This window comes from Neolamprologus brichardi, chromosome 5 (genome assembly GCF_056152115.1).
Source record: "Neolamprologus brichardi isolate AB-2024 chromosome 5, ASM5615211v1, whole genome shotgun sequence".
NCBI classification, from domain to species: Eukaryota; Metazoa; Chordata; class Actinopteri; order Cichliformes; family Cichlidae; genus Neolamprologus; species Neolamprologus brichardi.
Window position 1 is genome coordinate 11,342,875 of NC_142108.1, and position 21,812 is coordinate 11,364,686.

The 21,812-nt window shown below is 41.0% G+C and overlaps 4 protein-coding genes across 4 annotated transcripts; 3 read left to right on the forward strand and 1 right to left on the reverse strand.

The window, feature by feature from the left end:
- Window positions 1–223: 223 nt before the first annotated feature.
- Window positions 224–5,741, forward strand: LOC102780271 (trypsin-like). The gene is made up of 6 exons (XM_035904949.2): window positions 224–281; window positions 1,157–1,225; window positions 2,411–2,561; window positions 2,755–2,896; window positions 4,904–5,161; window positions 5,399–5,741. Exons 2-6 carry the CDS (start codon window positions 1,162–1,164, stop codon window positions 5,546–5,548), a joined length of 765 nt encoding a protein of 254 aa, XP_035760842.2. The 5' UTR covers window positions 224–281; window positions 1,157–1,161; the 3' UTR covers window positions 5,549–5,741.
- Window positions 5,742–6,197: 456 nt separating this feature from the next.
- LOC102780564 (cytidine deaminase-like) lies at window positions 6,198–8,650 on the forward strand. The gene is made up of 4 exons (XM_006784451.3): window positions 6,198–6,448; window positions 7,229–7,340; window positions 7,768–7,825; window positions 8,057–8,650. Exons 1-4 carry the CDS (start codon window positions 6,262–6,264, stop codon window positions 8,195–8,197), a joined length of 498 nt encoding a protein of 165 aa, XP_006784514.1. The 5' UTR covers window positions 6,198–6,261; the 3' UTR covers window positions 8,198–8,650.
- Window positions 8,511–16,946, reverse strand: LOC102780844 (dnaJ homolog subfamily C member 16-like). The gene is made up of 15 exons (XM_006784452.2): window positions 16,528–16,946; window positions 16,269–16,335; window positions 15,980–16,125; window positions 15,468–15,643; window positions 13,408–13,592; window positions 13,163–13,267; window positions 12,667–12,825; window positions 12,448–12,578; window positions 12,050–12,227; window positions 11,508–11,690; window positions 11,299–11,375; window positions 10,910–10,990; window positions 10,689–10,784; window positions 9,978–10,148; window positions 8,511–9,900 (listed from the first exon to the last, which is right to left on the reverse strand). The coding sequence occupies exons 1-15, from the start codon at window positions 16,713–16,715 to the stop codon at window positions 9,420–9,422; spliced, it is 2,424 nt and encodes an 807-aa protein (XP_006784515.2). The 5' UTR covers window positions 16,716–16,946; the 3' UTR covers window positions 8,511–9,419.
- An 821-nt stretch (window positions 16,947–17,767) lies between these two features.
- On the forward strand, window positions 17,768–21,040 carry b3galt6 (beta-1,3-galactosyltransferase 6). Its single transcript, XM_006784449.3, has 2 exons — window positions 17,768–18,050; window positions 18,427–21,040. Exon 2 carries the CDS (start codon window positions 18,437–18,439, stop codon window positions 19,454–19,456), a length of 1,020 nt encoding a protein of 339 aa, XP_006784512.1. The 5' UTR covers window positions 17,768–18,050; window positions 18,427–18,436; the 3' UTR covers window positions 19,457–21,040.
- The last annotated feature ends 772 nt before the right edge of the window (window positions 21,041–21,812 follow it).

Sequence of the window (21,812 nt, forward strand, 5' to 3'; positions counted from 1 at the left end):
TGAAGCTGTGAGAACAAAGGCCCAAGAAAGAAAGGTGTAATGAAAGACAAGGCTGGGGATGTCTTTTTTTTTCTTGTACTAGGTCAGACTCTCCTTTCTGTGTGTGAGACAGAGACATTTAGATAAATGGTGTATCAATGTGTATCGTGGGGAATAATGAGAGTGACAGGTATGAACACAATATAAAAGAGGCCCAAGTTCTCAAACTTGTCTCGGCGTGAGAGGATTGTGTTAGAGCGTGTGTCCCGGCCTGTGCGGATTTATACTCGACTCCCAATAAGGTGAGGAAGCCTTGCTTATATAGTATTGCTCATTAGCAGCGCGGGTGTGGAATTAATGGCAGTGTAGCAGCTGATTGTGTAATAAGAAAGTAAAGCTTAATCTGGATTTTCTTTATTTTTAATTAAAAGTTCAAATGACTCCATTTAAATGTAGAACTTGGACAAACTTTATGAATGACTTTGCCTCTGTGTTAATGCCCACTGCACCATTGTATTCATAAAATTCAAACTTTGCAGGAGTTCATATTGCCACAGACGACATGTGTTGAGACTAGATTTCCCTTTGTGAGGTTTTGAGCACCTTGGCAGGTTTTTGTACGTGTGTGTTGTGTGTTTGTGTAGCGATTTTGTGTATTGATACTGTCACTACTATGCTACATAGATCACAAAACTCTGAGATAAAAGTTCTAAGATGTGATGAATAGTTAGTAAATGATGCTGGTAGTAAGAGTGCTAATGCGGTCTGTATGAACAACTTTATTTGATGTATTGATACATATAATTTATTAGCTCTAATTTTTTTTTTAATTCGTGTGTGTGTGCGTGTGGTCGTGGATACACTTACAATTTTAGGAACTTACAACAAATTGCGTTTATATGCGTTGGCGTGTTTCTAATGTCTGCCTGTGCGTGGACTGATTTGGTCATTAGGTTTGTGAAACCATCTCAGTTTCCTATTTAGGGCTTTTGGTTTTGTGCAAAATATTACCAGAATTTTTCAATCAAACTGATGAGTTTACCTCGTTAGTCTGTGCAGATTATAATTTACAGCGTATGAGATTAAAATGTCTGTTTTTTCCACTCTACAAAACATCTTCATGTACTTGTGATCTGTGATACTGACCATTGATGCTTATTTTTTCTTCTTGCACCAGTTACTATGATGAACCCGGCTCAATCCTGCCACCTCTTAATGGCCTTCCTGTTTGTTGTTAAACTAACAGGTGAGTCGATGACACTGACTACACAGTTACACAATATCTGACTTCAGGTATAATCCGGTTTCCAAAAAGTTGGATGTTTTGCAAAATTCAAACAAAAGCTCAGTGGGAAATGTGGGAAGAAAATTTCAAAGTATACGATTCAAAGACCATCTTCTAGATGCTGAAACTGAGAATTATCATTCGATGCCAGCAACAAAAGCTAAGGTAGTTGCAATTAAAGATTAAAAACAAAAGAGGCCGTGGGACACTGTACAACAATTTGAATTATTCAGTAATATGAGCGGTATAAACATCTTTAATTCTGAGAGGCTGAGCCTTTCAGAATTAAAGATGGAAATGAGTTCACCTTTCTGTGAAAAACTGTACAAGTAAACGGCTACAATTTAAGTATAATGTCTTCTCAACATAAAAATACTTACAGTACATTATATGATTAAAAAAATACAAAAACAATGCAAAATCCATATTAAATGGCCACAATCGTCAGGCAGTCTGACAGCACTGCATTGAAACAGGTCTGATTTTGCTCATGGACGCTGGAGAAAGCCACTGTCTGTGAACATGGATGCAAAGAAAATACCCCTATATGTATAAAAAATACTGAAACACTGGCACACTCTCTCAAACAGAGCTTATTTCAGCCTGACTGAGGCAAATCAGAAAAACCCTTGAAATCATGGACTAAAGACGAGATGGTTAACTTCTGTGTCAGAATCCCAGACCCTGACATGACATGGATAATACACACATGTGTTGTCCTTAAAGACAAATGCTGCCAGACAAAATCCTTATCAGGTTAAACCTTGATTATTTCAGCAAGATAATCCCAAACACAGTCTGCATGTCTTGTAGCAACATCAGTCTTCTGGAAAAAGTTTCAGACCTGCATTCACTGTGAAATGTCCGATACATCATGAAACAAAAAACACGGCAGTGTCCCTGCTCAACTACTAAGCCTCTAAAAAAAACCCTTGAATGGGGAGAAGTTAGCTTCAAAACTGCAGCGTTTTTATTTTTTGTTTTTTCAAAACAAACATACATAATCTCTAGATTCCTAAATTTGATGTGTTGTCCTTTTCAAACGGTTTCTAGCTGGGTTAAAAAAAAAAAAGGAAATTTAATATAGACTAAGCTTGTATCGTGAATGGGATCTTTGACATAATCCTTTGTCTCTGTGTATCTTAGGTGCATATGGGGACAGAATAATTGGGGGTACACTGGTAAACCCTTACACCATCAAATATCAAGCCTCCCTCTTGTACAGCAACTCCCATTTCTGTGGAGGCACCCTCATCCACCCGCAATGGGTGGTGTCTGCTGCCCACTGCTGGAGGGCGTAAGTTACTGCAGCTGTACATCAGGAGCACAGACACTGATCAAAACCTTGCATTCATATGTTAATACAGAGCACATCAATGTTTTGTGCTATCATTATAATTATTAATACATTTATTTCTTTTTAAATATTTGGACAACTTTTGTGTGTCTTTGATCAGCTAAACAATTATTCATGTCTTCCCCTCTTGTAGGAGTCACACGATTAAAGTGGTCCTGAGTCAGCACAGTCTCACACAGTGGAATGGATCGGAGCAGATATTCAACGTCTCCTTGATCGTTAAAAACTCACAGTACAGCTACTGGATGCTTGACAATGATATCATGCTGCTTAAGGTAAGGGACAGCCATGACAAACACCTCATGATTTATAGTTACTCTTTCTAGACATTTACCTTGGGATGGGAGGTACAGATAAGTGGCACACCCAGGTTGTAGTGTGCAAACAGAGCAGGATGCTTAAAGATGTTTAAATAGTTAAGAATATTTAGAATAATTAGAAAAGTACAGATTTTCTATTGTACCTGTGCATTAAAAAGTAGACATGTAACTTCCAATAAGTTAGTACATATAAACTGAGAAAAGTAGTTATAACAGTGGTAGTTGTTCAGTTGATTAGTGCAAGTTACAGCGCAGATGTAAACATCTGTGTTTGTTGGGAGCAGTTTTGATTGTACAGTCTGACAGCTGCAGGGAGGAAGGACCTGTGGAAATGCTCCTTCATGCATCTAGGATGCAGCAGTCTGCCACTGAAGGAGCTCTGCAGTTCAGCAACATTTACATGCATGGGGTGGGAGACTCTGTCCATCAGAAAGGTTATTTTGGCCAGAGTCCTGTCTCCCACCACCTGCACTGGATCCAGGGTGGATCCCAGAACAGAGCTGGCCTCTGAGTCATAAAAGGTCTTTAAAAGCACTCCCTGGACTCCAAATGACCTCAGTCGCCTCAGCAGGTAGAGTCTGCTCTGACCCTTCCTGTAAAGAGCATCAGTGTTGTGGCTCCAGTCCAGTTTATTATTCAGGTGAACACCCAGGTACCTATACGAGTCCACTATCTCAATGTCCACTCCCTGGATGTTCACCGGTGTCAGTGTGGTGGGTCTGCGTCTCCGGAAGTCCACCACCAACTGCTTGGTTTTCCCGGCATTGATCAGCAGGTGGTTCTGCTGACACCAGTCCACAAAGCTGAAGGAGTCACTTGGATACGTGACGAAACATTTCTCCCACTGAAAATCCTACAAAACAGAATCAACTTTGTGGGATTTCCTTACCTGGATGTTTGAGTATGCAAGTGTGTCAAACGGCATAAACTATTATGTGGCAACAAAACCCATAATAGATCTTCATTAAACCTTATGTTTTAACAGGTTCTTCAGAAGCTTAATTATTTTTGCTGTATCGCCACTTTGCCACTTTGCTTCAGTTCATTGAACTTTGTGGGCATTCCCTCTGCACAGCTCTCTTAAGGTCTTGCCATAACATTTCAGTCAGGCTAAGGTCTGAACTTTGACTGGCCAATCGATTCTTTTCATTTTCAGCCACTCTGTTGTATATGTTACTGCCCTTGGGATCATTGTCCTGGTACATAAGCCAGTGACTCTAGAATACTTTGCTATACAGAGGAGTTCAAGGTCGTTGTGCTGTCTTTGATTTTTGCAACACGTGGTGCTGTGAAATTATAGCCAAACATTTTCATTGTTGCAGGAAGTCTTGTTGTTTCCTCAGAGTCTATGTCTTGCAAACTTAAGTCATATGTATGACTTGGGTTGGGTTAGGTTTGCAAAAGAGTTTCTAAGTATAGCTTGTTTGTCATGAACTTTAACATTTAACATGCTCACTGAGGCCTAGAGAGTCTAAAATGTAATGCTCCAGACCTGCCTGCAACTTATCCTCTTAATTGCTATGGAAGCAGTGAGGGTGTACTCAGTTTTTACCGGAGAACTCTTTCCTTTTCACATTACTGTACCTCGCACTATGATTCCTTTAAGTTTTACCGAGTTTCAGTAAACTTTTCCACAAAGTTCATTTTAGTAACTAACATTGTTGGGATTCTATACCCACTATACCCTCTGTCTCCAAATCTATAAAACAGTAGTTATTAACTAATAAAATCTGTTGTCATAATCTGAAGTTTTCACTAACTGTGATTTTATAATAATTGTGTTAACATGCTTTTGCATCTTTTTCCTTTTTCTGAATCATTCTATCAACCTGGCAGGGACTGCAGAAGAAAACTAGTTTTTATGGCTAAATGTGGCATTGTTAAATGATAGACTCAACATTATATTATGTATGATATGTAGACAATGTTGACTGACAGAAGGATTTGTTTTTTGTGGGTCAGCTGGACCGTCCAGCTATCATCAATGACATGGTCAAGCCAGCCTCGCTGCCAGACCCTAACTCTCCGCCACTGCAAAACCTGAATTTATGCACAGTTAGTGGCTGGGGTGTTACCTGGATGTACAGCCAGAGTTTATCCCCTGAACTGAGGTCAGTGGAGGTGGAATTGTTCACCAGCTGCTGGAATTACTACCCCTTCAGGATCACAAACAACATGATCTGTGCTGGCTCTAGGAGTGGCGGGAGAGACTCCTGTCAGGTAACATATGTAAATACAAAAATGAAATACAAAAGAATGATAAGACTTGGAAATGGACACTTCAGTTTGTCTATTTTACACTGTTGACTTTGCATTTGTTTTTGCTTTTTAATGGAGTAATGTGGTAAACTTTAAATTGCCAAACAGCAGCAACAATGTCCCACTAACAAAAGCAATATCACTTCTAACGGTAGCTGGACTTTGCAAATCTTTTTTTTTTTCCTTTTCCTTTTTCAGGGTGATTCTGGAGGACCTCTTGTTTGTAACGGTAAATTTGAAGGCATTGTATCTTGGGGCATCGGCTGTGCGATTTCATACTACCCTGGTGTCTACACCAAGGTCAGAAACTACATTGGATGGATGAATCAGGTTATTGAGAACAGCTAATAACAATCCTTACCACTAGCTAACAGAAAATTCAACCTTGATTAAAAAAAAGAAGAAGAAAAAGAAACAAACTTGAATGGCTCCTGAAGGACCAAAAATGCTATGTTTATCTTTTATATAATTGTTTTTATATAATCACAGATATATTTGTTAAAGCTAAATCACCTGGAACCTACGCCTGACTGACTTTTATTCCCACTGACTGAATATCACTGTTATGATACAAACTGAACCAGGTTTTACAATTCATCCTGCTAAAAACACTTTTTAATGTTACAGTTATATTACAGTGTTATACAGAAATGAAAACATTGTCATAGATTTTGGATAACGTCTGTTTTAGGAATTGTTTTTGCTCTTTGAAACCTTCTATTGTCCACTGACTCTAAACATATGGACCTTAAATAAACATTTTCTGAGAATAACCTGTGTTTTTTCGGTCATTTGACACAAATAAAACACACTACGAAACTTCCTCAGAATCCGGTCAGGCAGGTGAGTCTTGCCCAAACCCCGGTTTCATGTCACATCTGCACAAAAGTCACAAAGGGACAACACCTCCCTTTCTTTCTGACAGCATGCTGACATTCTGGTGAGTGATTGGCTGTTTGTGCCCTCTCCCCTTTCCCTCGGTCCCATTCACATTTAAAGCTGAGCTACAACAGGCTCACACACCAACTTTAAAAGACATCTTAGAAAATACAACCGTAATCATGGCAGGAACCCAGTCCAACAGTGAGGTGATGCATATTGAGGATCGTGACATTAAACATGTTTCCAAAGAGACAGTTGCAAAACTGATTCAGCTCTCCCACGAGGCGAAGAAGCAAGCCTACTGTCCTTACAGCAAATTCAGAGTCGGGGCTGCGCTGCTCACCCTTGACAACAGTGTGCATACAGGTAAGTCTCATATGAAACTTGTTGTTTTTTAGTAGATGCATGTATATCATATGAAGCTTTAAGGTAATGGTTTTAGGTTTGGGGTGAACAAAAAAGGAAGTTATTGCCTACTATTTACTACTGAATGAATGCTGTTGCACCAAAACACAAAAGTAACTTTTAGCATAATTGTACCCTGAAAAGTATATAGTGAAAGACGGGAAGACGTGAGCTAAATTATGCTGTTTGTATTTGAGTCAAGTCAATTCTTGCTTCTTTATGGTGCAAGATCTCCACAGACGAGTGAGAAATGACAAAACCTCCCAGCTCTTACCTTTGTTTTTGTTTTATCCAAATGAAATGCACAAGAAATTACACATTAGTTTGTACTGAGTTGATCCGCTGTGTTAATGATTACCTGACAGTTCAAATGTCTGGACTCAGATAAGCTCTACATCCTCAGCTTTTTATAATTCCACATGACTGAGTTAAATCACATTTCTGAGAAGGAACACATCTTAGCGTTCCCGCGAGTTAAGAGAGCCCTTCGGTTATCACTTGCTTCAACGGCACTGTGTGCACCGAGAGGGATGTCAGACCACTGTCTACAGTAAAGCAAAGACACAAAAGTCTGGTCAGTGTCACTGGACTGTACAAACCTTGGCAAGTGTCCCTCAGTGAGAATGTCTGGGGAGGGTAAAAGGCTGGCAAACAGCTGTGAATGTTTTTTACCATGTGAAGAACCCCGTTTATTGCTCATGTTGCCAAAAAAATCCCTTTCTATTCTTGTGTCTTTGGCAGGTTGTAATGTGGAGAATGCCTGTTACAATCTGGGAATGTGTGCTGAGAGGAACGTTATCGCGAAGGCAGTGTCAGAAGGGCACCAACGTTTCAAGGCCATTGCAATTGCCAGGTAAGGAGCCCGTATAATTAACACACACAGACATACACACACAGTAATCTGGAAAGTTCTCCATTTCCACAGATGCAGGCATCCTTCCTGCTGTTGTCTGAGACTATGACTCACTCCACATTGCATGTCCTTGTGCACGTCGCTAAACCTTAAGAAACACAGACAGACTACCAATGTTATTTCTTAAACCAGGTTAAGACTTTTTTTTTGTCTGTATATTATTTGTTAGGGAAGAGTTAAGGCTATAGGATACTTCTCCTTAGCAGTCAGAAATCTTGAAAACGCTGGAGAAGTGATACTATAACTAATTATGTGAAATTCCGCCATGAATCCTAATATTAAATAGAAGCCATGAGTTTTTCTTTCTACATTTCATATAAGTAAACAACTATTTGCCAATTCAAAACTCTTCTTCTCCTTTCCTCAGTGACATGAGTGACCAGTTCATTTCCCCATGTGGAGGCTGCAGGCAGTTCATGAGAGAGGTATTAACTCTGCTCATTTTGGTTTGGAGCAGATTTGTTTAAAAGGGACCTTTAATCTCCAGTCAGTGATTGATTACAGTACACAGTGACAAGCTCACACGTCACTCTAGGCAATATTTATCCTGTTTGTGGCCTATGTAACACATTAGAAAGTGCTAGTTTGTCATTAAACAAACATTTCAGTGTGAAACACTTGACTCCAGCCCTTTGCTTTCCCCGTTTTCTTTACAGTTTGGATCAAACTGGGATGTATACTTGTCAAAGCCTGATGGCTCGTATATGAAGATGACTGTGGAAGAGCTTCTGCCAGTCTCCTTTGGCCCCGAAGACCTGACCAAGAAGAAAGTGTCTTACATTCCTAATAACAACTGAGCCAGTCTTCTAGTACGAAAACACGCGAGTGTCCGTGACACGCAGCGTACTTTAAGCACATGCTGATCATGCATTGATGTAATGTAGCAGAAGTTATATTTATGGTCAATATTTGTTCTTGTATTATTTGTCGAAATGTAAACAATGTCAAATATTTAAGTGTACTCTAAATACCAAGTGATGCTAAAAATATGTTGTGGAAACAGTGCATCTGACTCAAATAGTCAACCATTTGCCCGCTTGTATATGATGAGCACTGTGTAGATACATAAACAATGTGTGTCGGTTAAAAGAAGCACAAACAACAGAGATATCAAGGTCAAACATATTTGCACACTTTAATAAATAAACCGTTTTAAAAAGGAATTTAGTTACACTTCATTTTATACAGTTAGAATGACTTCCAAAAGACATAGAAGAATACAATTATTATTTGTTGAGCAGCAAATTGTTCTATTACAGAGACAAGGGTGAATTTTATGATGTGATTTTAGGTCTACTTATTCCATGCATTAACATCTGCTGTGGTTAAAGGGCCAAGTATTAAAATGGACAAATATACGGTTTGATTTATTGTTCCTGTTGATTGAAGGTAACAAACAAAACAGGTAGATCAGCCTCAAGCAGGTTAATCAATATGCATTTCACCCTGTTATTGGGTGTTCTGAGGCTGTGTACTAAGTTCTGTATGTCTGAAAGCGATGTCAGCTATGAATAGCAAACTAAAGTACAAAATCAAATTCAAGGGAAGGATCCTGCAATCCCACAGAAACAAATCATCTGTAAACAGTGCAACAATTTCAGTTTGCATGCCATCATTAGCCTGCTCCCAAAGAAAGCCTCTGAAGTGTCAGATTTTTCCATTAGTGGGACATAACGTTAAAAGGTCAAACTCTAGGGAGGTGTTAACAGTGGATGGAAGGTTCAGAGGTTCAATGTGGTTTTTAAGTCCTTGAGCAGACAGAAATAAACGCACATCTCCCATGCTGCATGAGTTTAACCTCACGAGAAACATTTTTGCACACACAGCTAGCTAGAGCTAGCGTCTGAGCCATAATGCATTGTGTGGATGTAGACACGTTAACAAAACAATTAAGAATGTGCATTTTGCTGTTGTAAAACACTGGATTTCAACAGTTCAGTGGCAAACTACATCTGCAAAATAGAGCTTTAAAAAAAACAACAACAAACAAACCTGAAAACTAATTTTCTTAATTCAGCTTCAGCCCTCTGCGGTATCGTCAACAAGCGTGGGCCATGCTGGGACACGTATCCTGGGCAGGGTCCCCTCCATTAGCCTCTCCATCCACAGTCCCAGCCTGTCAAGCTTATGGTGGACCTCTATGCTAGTGGCCCTGCTGGAGCCTCTCCTGGAGCCGGATCCATCCTCCCTGGAACGGGATCGCGATCGGGAGTGTGAGCTAGACCTTGACTTGGAACGGGACTTCCTCCTGCTGTCTGAGGAGAATGAGGTATCAGAAGATGAATCGCTGCCATCGTCCCCTGTGAACACGGGTCTAAAGAGGCAGAAATATTTCTTGTGGCCATTCAGGGCCAGGACATAGCCCATGTAGTTGGAAGACTCCTCCTCGTCATCTGAATGGCTCTGGCTCTGCGCACCATCACAAGCTAAGCGAAGGATTGATGGCATCCAGTGGCGATGCTTATCGGCGTTGAGGAAGGAGAAGTGGAGGGTCTCAGACCTGCAGATAGGCAGCAAAGGTCAATAGTATAGCAGATACCACTTTAGACTAATGAAAAGTAAAACCTCCACACTTACCCAGAGAAAGAGAAAACCTCCTTGGCAAATTTCCGGAGCAAAGCACTCTTGGAAGCGTTGGTGAGCACCAGCAGGACATTGATGTGGCCAGGCCTCAGCTTGACAAGGTTACTGGTGTATGTAATGCCTGTTAGCTCTGTCACCTCCACAAAGTCCTTTTTTGGTGGACGGCTACACAAACCAAAGGGGAAAAAATAATGAAATATGCTTTTGTAGTTCATGTCCATATACAGTACAGTGCAAAGGTTTTAAGTCATTATTCATTTCTTTATATTTTGCTTCCAAAGAGCCAAATGTTTTTGTGAGTTTCAAAGTTAGTCTTGAGCAGTAGCTCTCCAGGCTTTCTCGGAGGTCTTTCAAAGTTTTTCTTTGCACACTGCCTTCTTTTTCAATCCTTTTTAGTCCAGTTTCATGTTTCTTTTTGTTTGTTTTTTTACACCACTTCAAAGTGACCTAGGAATCATTCAAGCATAAAAAAGTACATGATCATTTATCTAACAAAAATGACCCATACCTGCACTCTCTTTTGACAAAGGTTTTTGGTGTATTGAACTGAGAAACTATTAACACACAATTACTACTCTATTAGGTCACATGGATCCTGCCTGCTAGATAAAAACCTACAAAATTTCAAAATATGCTTTCAAAAGCATTAATTAGAGTCGCTCATGGAAGGTATGAGAGTGGCTCTTATACTTGTCATTACATTACCTGAAGGTACTTGCTCTGCTCGATGCATCATCCTCAGTTTGTGTTTGCTCCTTTGGCTTTGGTTTTGGTTTTTGGGGTTTGCTCTCACCCGGCTCACTGAAAATATACCAAAGAAAGAAAATCATCAGTCTTTTGAGATCATGATATTTTCCCAGTGTTTGACTCGGCTGCAAGCACCTGCCAACCAGTCAAGTTTCAGTATGCATGTCTGCCAACCTCACCTGAACGCCTGGATGATGACGGTGCCAAAAACAATGAAGAGTGCTGAGAAGATCAAGGACAGAATAGGCATCATCTCTCGCCTTGCAGGAAAAAAATGAAGTAAAAAAATGAGTTTGGATTGAAAAACAAAATACAATGCACAGCGCAAAGTTTTCATTTCAGCTAATTTTGTCTCTACATGTTGATACACTTTAGAGCAGCAGCATTACAGCTGTAATTAAAGACAGAACGTAAGAACATACAGAGCCACCTCAACATACATATTCATTCGGATACAGAATGATTCACCTACTTAATCATTTCAAAAATATCAGGAAAAACAAACATTGTTTGACTGTCTCTTTCTTACAATGAACTCAGCAGATTCCCTGGATCAGTATTGTCTTACCAATTTGAGTAGAGAAGGTCATCGTATATTTGAAGCATGTAATCATAAGCAGCATTCATCCACCGAATGATAAAAATCTGGTAAGGGAAAAATAAGGACATTAATGCAAAAATATAATTCAATGAAGTTCACCCTCAGATGAATGTGTGAATGCCCATGCAGACCCAGCCTGGCAGGCTCTCGACTAAAGCATCTACGCTGGCACTTACGGGGGCCATCTCGTTGTTGAGTTCTGGTAAGGTGGCGTCTGAAGTCAGATAGGTGGGGTCCTTCTGAAGGAGCTCCAGCTGTTCATGAAGGTGGTACTTGTCTTCCTCGCTGCCATTCCAGCCACCGCTCACGGAACGGTACAGGACTTTACCAGTCTGGCTCCGCCTCTCGAGAATCACCACCTGTCAGTGTTTAGGAGCACTGTGACTGAAATTTGAGGCGCTGCACCATCTCTAGTCTGCACATATCGGTAATGTGACACATCGTATCAGAGAGACCTTCCATTGCAGGTTGTTCTGGGTATATGAAGGTGGTTTGCCAAAAAGTGCAAGATGTCCTTGAGGTTTTGTTTTTTTGTAGCAATAACAGACAGAAAAGTGATGATTGTTGCAAAGCAGTGATTCCCAAAGCGTTGGCCGGGGTGGGCCGCAGTAATAGCAGCCACTAAAAAAGATTTTCTGGTTTTTAAGCGGGCTGCAGAACTCTTGACTTTGGGGATTGGTTTTGTAAAGTATGGACTGTGTGTGTTTTGACCACTGACCTGAGCAGAGTGTGCTCCCTGGTTTTGGAGCAATGCCTGGCAGAGAGGCTGCTGCTGACGCTGGTAGACATATGCAAACCGTAGCACATCTTTGCTGTTGGCTGAGGCGAAGTCCAGGAAGGCCTTATTGGCTGCGAGATAGGCCGGGTCATCACCTGTGATCAGCAGCACACAGTACCTGCAAACCACTCACAATCAGCTCCCCAGCCACCGCAGTCAAATGTAGCTACACAACCTTTGCATTACCATCATGAGAACTGTCCAACTATTCTGCTTCTTACAGTTATAAAAAATGTATTTTTCTTCTAACAGTCTTGGTTCAGTTTACAAGAGGTCAATCTAAGTAGGATCATAAGTGCAGGACTATTGGCTACTAATCTGTTCACAAAATGTCTTACTTCCTCCGCCGGTGGAACTGCTTGACAGGACATAGCTCATGAAAAAGCTGCTGGCTGACCAGTCGTGGCACCTGCAGGAACTTGTTGTTTGAGACAAACTCGTCCATCATCTGTCGCTTCATCCCTCTGGCCTGATAAAAAACAAAGGTCCTTCTATGTAAAGTTTAAATCTATTACCATAAGGAACCGGCTTTAAGCTGCAGCATATTCCTGGTGTACCTGGATGATGTCAACAGGCTTCACCGTGTCTTCCTTAAAGAGCAGCATGGTGGGAGCATATGTGTTTATGTTGTACTGCAGCAGGAGCCTGGCGCTGCCTGTGCCACCCTGGTGCACAAAGCCGAAACGCACATAATCTCTGAAGGCGAATGCCGTCAACTGTGGGGTCGAATGGAAAGATTAGAGCCTGAAAGAGTGCTCAAGACTAAAATGACGCTGCTTTTGTATTCGTTTTTGATTGTTAACCATCTAAGGTGAAAATAAATTAGCTAAAATTCTGTGCGGTATATAAATATAAAATTAATCTATTTGGAAAAAGGAACAATTTTAAGTGGAAGAGCTGCAAAAACAGAGACCTCTGCACTTGCTGTTGGGAGTCTATTTATGTGCCGTCATGCATTTTTGTTTTTTTATAAGCAGGAGATGAGGCAGGCTGAACAACTCATTCTGTAATCAGTGATCTATTTGCTTGGAGCTGGATGTGTTCTTCTCCTACCTTGTAGAGCAGGGGAACAACGGGGACCTGATCAAACAACAGAACTCTGGGTTTATTTTCCACATGCCAGTTTTCAAGAAATGCCATGTAGTTATCGTCAGTGATCTACAAAAACAACAGAAATTAGCTGAAAAATATACTTCCTGCAACTTTATTAGCCATGATGACTAATCTATAAACACAAAAGAAAAACTGATGATGGCACACACATGCAGTAGTAGGACAATTGTGTCAGTTTTAGTTACCTTCATCACCAGTTTCTGGGGCAGCAAATCTTCAACAAACTGTCGCAGGAACTCCCGCACCACTGCCTGATGGAAGAAGGTCACTCTTCCGTTCATCACCCCGATGATGGAGGGAGCACGGTAAGCTCCCAGCTGCTTGGCCAAAGCCCGATCAAAGCCCAGGTCTACAATACCGATGCCTACACCTGGAGTAAAAATAACAACAGATTACAGTTGGACCTGGCACAGTTAAGTAAAACAAATCCTCTGCCTCAGCAAGTTAAAAATAAACAAATAAATCCTAAACATTATTGGCAGATTTGTTATCATCCAATAATTTTACATGGTGAGCTAATGTCATTGAATGTAACTTTTTTCCACTTACAACAAGCTGATGGCAAATTTCTCTGTATTCAAATATATCTATGGCTAAATCTGTTTATAATAATAATAAAAAATGCAAGTGATGTGAGTAAATTCTATTTTAGCTCTTTCCCCCTGGACACCTGGTAGTGCTAACCCTCGTTTCTCTTTTCTGAACTGAGTTTCAGGTTTCTGTCATATTAGCCTTGGAAAAAATATTCCAATGATCTTTACTTATATACACCGGAGAGGATTTTAAATGTCGTCTTTATGAGGTAAAGAGTTAAGATTGATTTTCACTTTCACTAAACAACTACTGTGAAGCTCAGGAATAAGAGACTCTTAAAGCCTGTAAGAAGAACTACTATTTCCCTAGTTTAAGTCATAAAATGACCTGAACAGCACAGTACTTAATACCGCTTTAGCATCAGAAGCTACACTAATTACTGAACCCATCCAGACTCAAGCACCACTGTTAAGTTTGCAAATAATACAATCATGAGTAGCCTCCTAAATGATGCACACGGGGAAAAGGTTCAAATTATAATATTATGGTGTGTGTGAACACAAAGACCAAAGAGATCATTGTAGACATCTGGGCTACAAAATAAACCACACATGCACCTCAAAAACATCTATACATTAATGAAAGAAGATGGAGATAGTCCCCAACTTCAGGTTTCTGAAGCTGGGGACTATCTTTCTAATAGTAGCTTTCTTGGGATGGCAAAACCTCAGCAGTTGTAGGTGAGTCACAACAGCTGTTTGACAGACAAATAAAGAAAACATCTTCACAAACTGTATGAAAGCTTGATATGGTAGCTGCACCAAATGTACCAAAAAGGCCCTTGAGCAGGTTGTGAAAACAGGATGAAACATCACCGGCACAGAGCACATCTCTGCATCACTGGCTGCGTGAAGAGGGCCAAGCAAATCCACAAGGACCCTCCACACACCTTAGACGCTATTTATTATGCTCGTCCCATGAGGCAGGCACCTTCAGAGCTATGCTTCTTCTGTATCTCACGTACAGTCATGTTTTCATCCTTCAGATAGACATATTTATATGGATACATGACTTATTTTATCAACATTTTAGAATTTGCGTAATCATTTTGCACTCTGTCCAGTACTATAAAACTGCTAACGCACCCTCACTCTTGCTGTTCTTTTTAGCTTTGTTAGTGCAGAATTTTTAATCATTTGTACTTCTTACATTTTACTTGTTTTCTTTTTTATTTCTGTCACCATCTAAATGTTACGTGCCACGGGAGATTAGTATCACTGTAATTTTGTTATGTTTGCATAGTGACAATAAAGGCCTTGAATCTTGAAGCAAAGCAAGAGATTTTTGTTAAACAGTTGTAACATCCACCTTGTGAAATTCAATGTAAATCCCAGTTATTCTCACAGGTGACATCAGCTCGGTGCAAGAGGGTTGCATAAACAGCAAGACGGCTGATACAGACTAACTGTGCTTCTAATAAGCTGAAATCTCAGCTATTCACAATCATTATATAGAGTTGAGTTCTCTTGTTTCACTCTTTGCTTCAAGAAACCAAGAACAACAAATAAACCATAATGAATAATTAAAGAAGTGCAAGGCTCTCAGTAAAGCATCTCAACACTGTTGCCCTAATGGGCAGTTGTGCAGACATTAATCTTGTGAGCTGATGCCTTTATCCCAATTTGGTGTTAGGACACACTGATATCCTTACCTAAAGGCTCCAGCTCCTGCACGGTCTCCTTCCACACTGGCTCGATATGGATGCATGCAAAGCACCACTCTGAGGTCACTTTTATTAGGTATGGCCTCTTGTGGCTGTCTGGAAGGACTTCGTTGTTAAACTGTGCAAGGCGAAGCATGTACTTGCTGTCTGAAAAGTCTCTGTTCCTGGAGAAAAGCAGGGAAAAACATGAAGTGTTTTAAGATCTAACCTCAAGGATGCTAACAGTACACAGCTTGAGTGTAAACTGCAACTGTAACTTTCATTTGTTTGCTTGGGTTGAATTAGTGTTCATGAGATAGAGAAGCTTCTCCAAAAAAAGAAAGAAAAAAAAAAGAACAAGAAGAATAACAGGATCAAGTCTAAATATGTGTAAAAGTCAAAATTGATGTATTCAGTGTATGAACTGATGTGTGGTGTATGTAAGGAATCTGCTTATATATATTTTTGTTTGGTTTGCAAATACAAAGAGGAGCCCAGATTACACTGACAGCACAGGGTACCTGGGGAAATGGAAAAAAGACTCATCAAAGTAAAAGCTGCTGTGAAAGCTCCGGAAACCGTGATGCTGTGACTGGCCAAAGGGCTGGTTTTTATCCTTCTGCCCAAACCGGTCAAAGTTGGACCTTCGCTCCTCATTAGATAGAATCTGTGTGCAAAAAAGGAAAAACGGGAAACGATAAGGCTCTGACAGTAATGTCTGCAATTTAGGGAAGAGGCTATGATAAAGAAAGTGAAAGTGAATTAAATGAACCAAGTTAAAATGACATGTAATGATCCCTTTTCACCCACCTCGTAAGACTTAGAAATCTTGATGAACATGTCCTCAGCATTAGGGTCCTTATTTTTATCTGGGTGCCTACAAAAGGGTGACATTACGGATTACCAGCAGGTTCAAAGAGGGTTACATTTAAGGTTCTGAAACAGGCCTACACAGTAATGGGTTAAGCAAATACTAACAGCAGTTCATGCCATATGTGAAATGCACACTGCTGACTGTCAGCTAAGATATAATGGGCTGACATTAGGGGCCCGGTTGTCAGTCACTCACCATTCTCTGGCAAGCCTCTTGTATGCCCTTTTGATTTCGGCTTGACTGGCACTCCTGCTGACACCCAGGGTGTAATAGGGGTCATATTCAGAGGCTGTTTTCACCAGCTCTGCGCTCAAAATTAGCATAAAGATGGCGAGAAAAGCTGCACATTTCCCAGACTGTCGGCTGGTCCTCCAAACCCTCATGATCTGTCTGTCTCTGTCCTTGTCCAACAGTAACGTCAGTTAGCTACCGTACTGTCCAGATGAGTAACGCTACAAAGCTCTCCAGTAACAGATGGGCTTACATGATCACACATCCCGAACTCTTTGACTGCTATTCATAACCACACACAACACTGTAGTATTTCACTAAGACGAAGCCATTATTTCCAGGAACTGATGGACATTAGCACAGTCGGTATCATGCCGGCGATGAAAACCAGCTTCCGGTTGAAACTTTCAAAGTAAATGAAAATTAGGCTAACTAAAGGAACAATAACTGGAAAAAGGTATAATTCAAGAAGAATCCATAATTAATTACAAAGAAATAATAAAAAACCACACGAGAGCTAATAAAGGCAGATTAAAGACTGATTAACTTATGATAAGATGACTGCCGATGATAGATTTGTATTTAAATAGCTTAGTGCAGACCTCACTTGTCTCAGTTAAGGCGTTAAGGAGTTCATGATTCAACAATAAGAAAGAGACTTGGCAAAAATGGCATGGCCTAGTTAAAGCCCTCACATAAATCCTTTTGAGATGTTTTGACGCGACCTTAAACAGGCCGTTCATGCTCAAACCCTCCAAATCTTTAATTTGCCAAAGGACTTGCATGCTTATATTTTGAAGTAAACAAAATAACATCCGGTATGGGCTCCAAGCTGGAGAATGACTACTGCGCATGCTGTAGTTTACAGCTGTTCACAGCACTCAATTTTCTTCAGTCTGCTTTAATTTTAGATTTTTTCTTTATTATCACAAGTGGCAAAAATAGATCTCGCAGCTCTTTTTTTTGTTCTTTTTTGTTGTTGTTTTAAATTACTGTAATCATTGTGTTTTATCCGTTTTTGGCAAAAAACTGCAAAATTGAGTTGTGGTGTTTGTCTATTTGCTTATGCTCATTTTTAAGAATAAAAATTAAATTAAATCTTTGTCAATATAAACCTATCTTTTCGCCATTTTAAAACCTCTATTTTGGGGGGGCGGAGGTTCACTTCCGTTTCCCCTGCGTCACGAAGACCCATAAGTGACACTGCTTGGAGGTAGACAGTGATTGCATTGATACCTTGTGTGCGGATCTCTGAACGGTGAATGACAGAGGCTGCTTATTGTAACCCAGACTGACCCAGTGAAAAGACCAAGTTTCCATCCTTCCTTCCAATATGAGCTGTCTTTCTGCGTTTGCATACAGCGCAGTGAGCTTACAAAGTGCGCAGATGGTCTGGTCTCGGTAGCTAACGCTAGCTCTGCAAAGCTGCTATCAGTGGTCCGCTCCAGCTGTACCGTTCACACCACAGGCACACGCTTTCATTTCAGGTAATTAACAAATTCTCTTCAATTCAGTTCATAACTGGTTACCGCATTTCTTTGTGTGTGTGTGTGTGTGTGTGTGTGTGTGTGTGTGTGTGTGTGTGTGTGTGTGTGTGTGTGTGTGTGTGTACTGTTAAGCTACTAAGCTTAGAAACCAGGTGGTGCTGCAGAATCATGGGTGAATGAAAGAGCTGAGGTTACTTTGCTGTTTCGCTCGATAGCTGCAGTTATCCAAGGCATAAAGCATCTACGTGAAAAGAGAAAGACGCAAAAGCTCTTTGCTCATTCCCCTTTAACCATACTTGTTCATATTTATGTTTGACAGTTATAATTTGTGATGATAAAGCTAATATATTTTGCCTCTTTTGTTTTTTCACCCCAGAGTCCGCATCATGAATCTGTTTCGTCTGGTGTGCCGCCACAAGACAGCGCTGGTCATTGGCACAGTTTGCAGCTTTGCTGTAGTTCTTGTCTTCTTAGCAAAATGCACATCAGAAACCCTAAAACAGGGTCACCCCGATCCTCCTGGCAGAGCCCCCCAAGCCATCGGTTTTCAGTCCCGCCCAGCGCAACAGAATCCTCCCTCCGCATCCAAAGACTTGTCAGCATTTCTCGTGGTCCTCATCACAACAGGCCCGAAGTACACGGAGCGACGTAGTATTATCCGCAGCACCTGGCTTGCCAAGCGGGACTCTGATGTTCTGGCCATGTTTGTAGTAGGAACACAGGGCCTTTCCAGTGAGGACCTTCAGAATCTTAACACGGAGCAAGGGCGGCACAAGGACTTACTCTTACTGCCCGACTTGCGAGACTCTTACGAGAACCTGACCCTCAAACTGCTGCACATGTACACCTGGCTGGACCAGAACGTGGAGTTCACGTTTGTCCTGAAAGCAGATGACGACACATTCGCTCGCTTGGACCTCCTCAAAGAGGAGCTGAAGGGGAAGGAGCCCAACCGGTTGTACTGGGGCTTCTTCTCAGGCAGAGGCCGGGTGAAATCGGCGGGGAAGTGGCGCGAAAGCTCATGGGAACTGTGCGATTACTACCTCCCCTACGCGCTGGGCGGCGGCTACGTGCTCTCGGCCGATCTGGTGCATTACGTGCGTCTTAATGCAGGATACTTCAAGACGTGGCAGAGCGAGGACGTGTCGCTGGGCGCGTGGCTGGCACCGGTAGACGTCCGGCGGACACATGACCCACGCTTTGACACAGAGTACAAATCACGCGGTTGCAACAACAAATACCTGGTGACGCACAAGCAGAGCTTGGAGGACATGTTGGAAAAACATCAGACTCTGCAGCGCGATGGCAAGCTCTGCAAGGAGGAAGTCAAGCTGCGTCTGTCCTACGTGTATGACTGGAGTGTGCCACCCTCACAGTGCTGCCAAAGAAAGGATGGGATCCCGTAATCATTGTTTTCTAAAAGGCTGAAGTTCGCTTTATATCTATAGTCATGTCGTCAAAGTCAGTAATGTTATCGGATTTTTCCTTTCCACCAAGTCTCCATTGTTAGACCGTTTAAAGTCACCTAACTGATACAAGACATTATACAAATTGTAGCATTTGTGAAAACACAAAAAGGGTGCAATTCACTGTTTTTTGATTTTATTTTTGTTTTATCGTGTTAAAGCAGCTTTAGGAGCTCTAAACCTACAATTAGTTTCATTTCCCTTTTGTGTGGGTTTGACATGTTAAAGCTGTGGTGGTGAGGGTTAGGATGGAGAAAAGCCATGAACGAAGAGATTCACATTTTCACAAATCTAAAGCTGTGTTTCAAACAGTCTTTTGGGGGCTCCACGCATTAATACTTGCTTTTATGTGGTTATAGAGCTAAAATCACCCATTTAAATCAGAGCGACAGCTTGAAGTACGATGTCGGGTATCAGTTTTACGGCTTGGCTTGAACCGTCAAGAGATATTGCTCCTCGAGTATTTTAACAGAAGCCATCTTCAGTCCTGCTTCGTTGTTGAGCCCCTTCGGTTTTACTGTCAGTGCTTAACCTTATCACCTTCTGCCTACTTCTTTTCAGTGTCTGTATGTTCTCTTAACCTGCTGTACCTTTTTCTACATATATGAGATATGCTTTAAAGTTATTACAGTATAGTAGCTAGTACAAGAAAAACACAGACAGGAGATTGTTACCATTCTGTTGATGTCTACCTTTTTTCTTTTGTTATTTTATTCTGCGGCAAACATGACACACTGGTATTGAGTTTGGACGGGCTTGGAGTGGGTGTGGTCGCTGCTCATGGATACAGTTTGTATTTAAAATATGTTTGAGAAAATTTACAAAAGTCGTAGATTGACTTTTTGTTTACGATCGATGGCGCTCAAGGTTTCGCGTGTCTCCGAGAATGTGTACGAGAAAATGGGCGAACATGTGGGATTCGGCAGGACTTCTTTTTTTTTCCTCATGTTGGAACCTGTTTGAGAATTCTGTTATGGTACTTACATTTCTGATAGAGCACTAAAGTCCAGGCGTGGATATTTTACTGTACAGAGGCATAAATCTGAATGTTTTGTTTACAACACAACACAGATGCGGGAGTCGACTACCGGCTGGCACTGAGTCACTTTTTTCTTCTTTTTTTTTTAAGCATGAAGACTTGTTTTAATTTCTCTCAATCGTTATTCATCCGTTGTCTGTTTTCTCTGATGTTAGCCTCCCGAACGGAAACCCACCTTTGTGATGTCAGTGGCTGTTTCCCAAAACTTGTGAAATCTGTACAGCAGCTTTGATCAAAGGGGTAAGATACATTTGAGCGCTTCAAATGAAGACTGCTGCACAAAGGGCAACATTTAAGCTCTTTATTTGTTTTGTTTTGTTTTTAATGACTGCTGTTACATTGTTGTGAATAATGACTCTTTCTCAGTGTTGTCAGTAGCAGATTTTAATTCAATGCAATTCAAGTGTTTGTCACTTTTTTATATATATATATAAATATGTAAATGGTCAGCTGCCCCTGGATGTTTTATTAAAAAAATAAATAAATTATTCTTGTCATGTAAATCTTTTACATCAGTTGTTTAAAGGGGCACATTACAGCCAAATGCATTCATAATGGAAAACTCTACAAAAGGCTGGTCCTGCTAAGATTTAAGAATATAATGCTGCTTTATTAATACTGAAAAACTGATGTGCCAACACGCCACGGCCCTCTCTTGCTACTAAAGTTGATCTGTTGTTATAGAGACACGGGATCTCTGGGAAGGTCCTGTGGCAGCAGCATATAGGACACATGTCCAGGATGCTCAGTTAAATTGGGATCTGGGGATTTTGGAGCCTGGGGCAACATCTTGGGCTTTTTGTTGTCGTCCTTCAACTGGTCCTTGGAAGTTCTTATACTGTGGTGGGCCTCGTCATCTCGCCATCCTGCTGTGTCAGCGTGTGCCAAGCAAAAAGACTGTGTGCTCAGTCTGCAACAATGCAAAGTTCGGTGGTGGTATATGTCAGAGTAACCTGAGCCGCATGTAACTACATGAAGTCTGCCCAAGGTAAGCAAAACGCTGCATTTGCATCATAACAAAAGGATCAATGTGGCTGTGGTACTTTACCTGGCAGCAGCAGTGGTTCCATTGTTGTGGCTGAAATCTTCACCCATGGCATTCATTTTAAAAGATCTATATTTTTTTCCTCTGAAATGTAATATGTAGCAAAATTGAATTTTTTTTCACCGTGAAGCTTGGAGGAGCCTTTTTGCAACTCATAACTACTGCAGTTTATATGAGTCGACACACTTAAACATTGTCAAAATAATCACAGA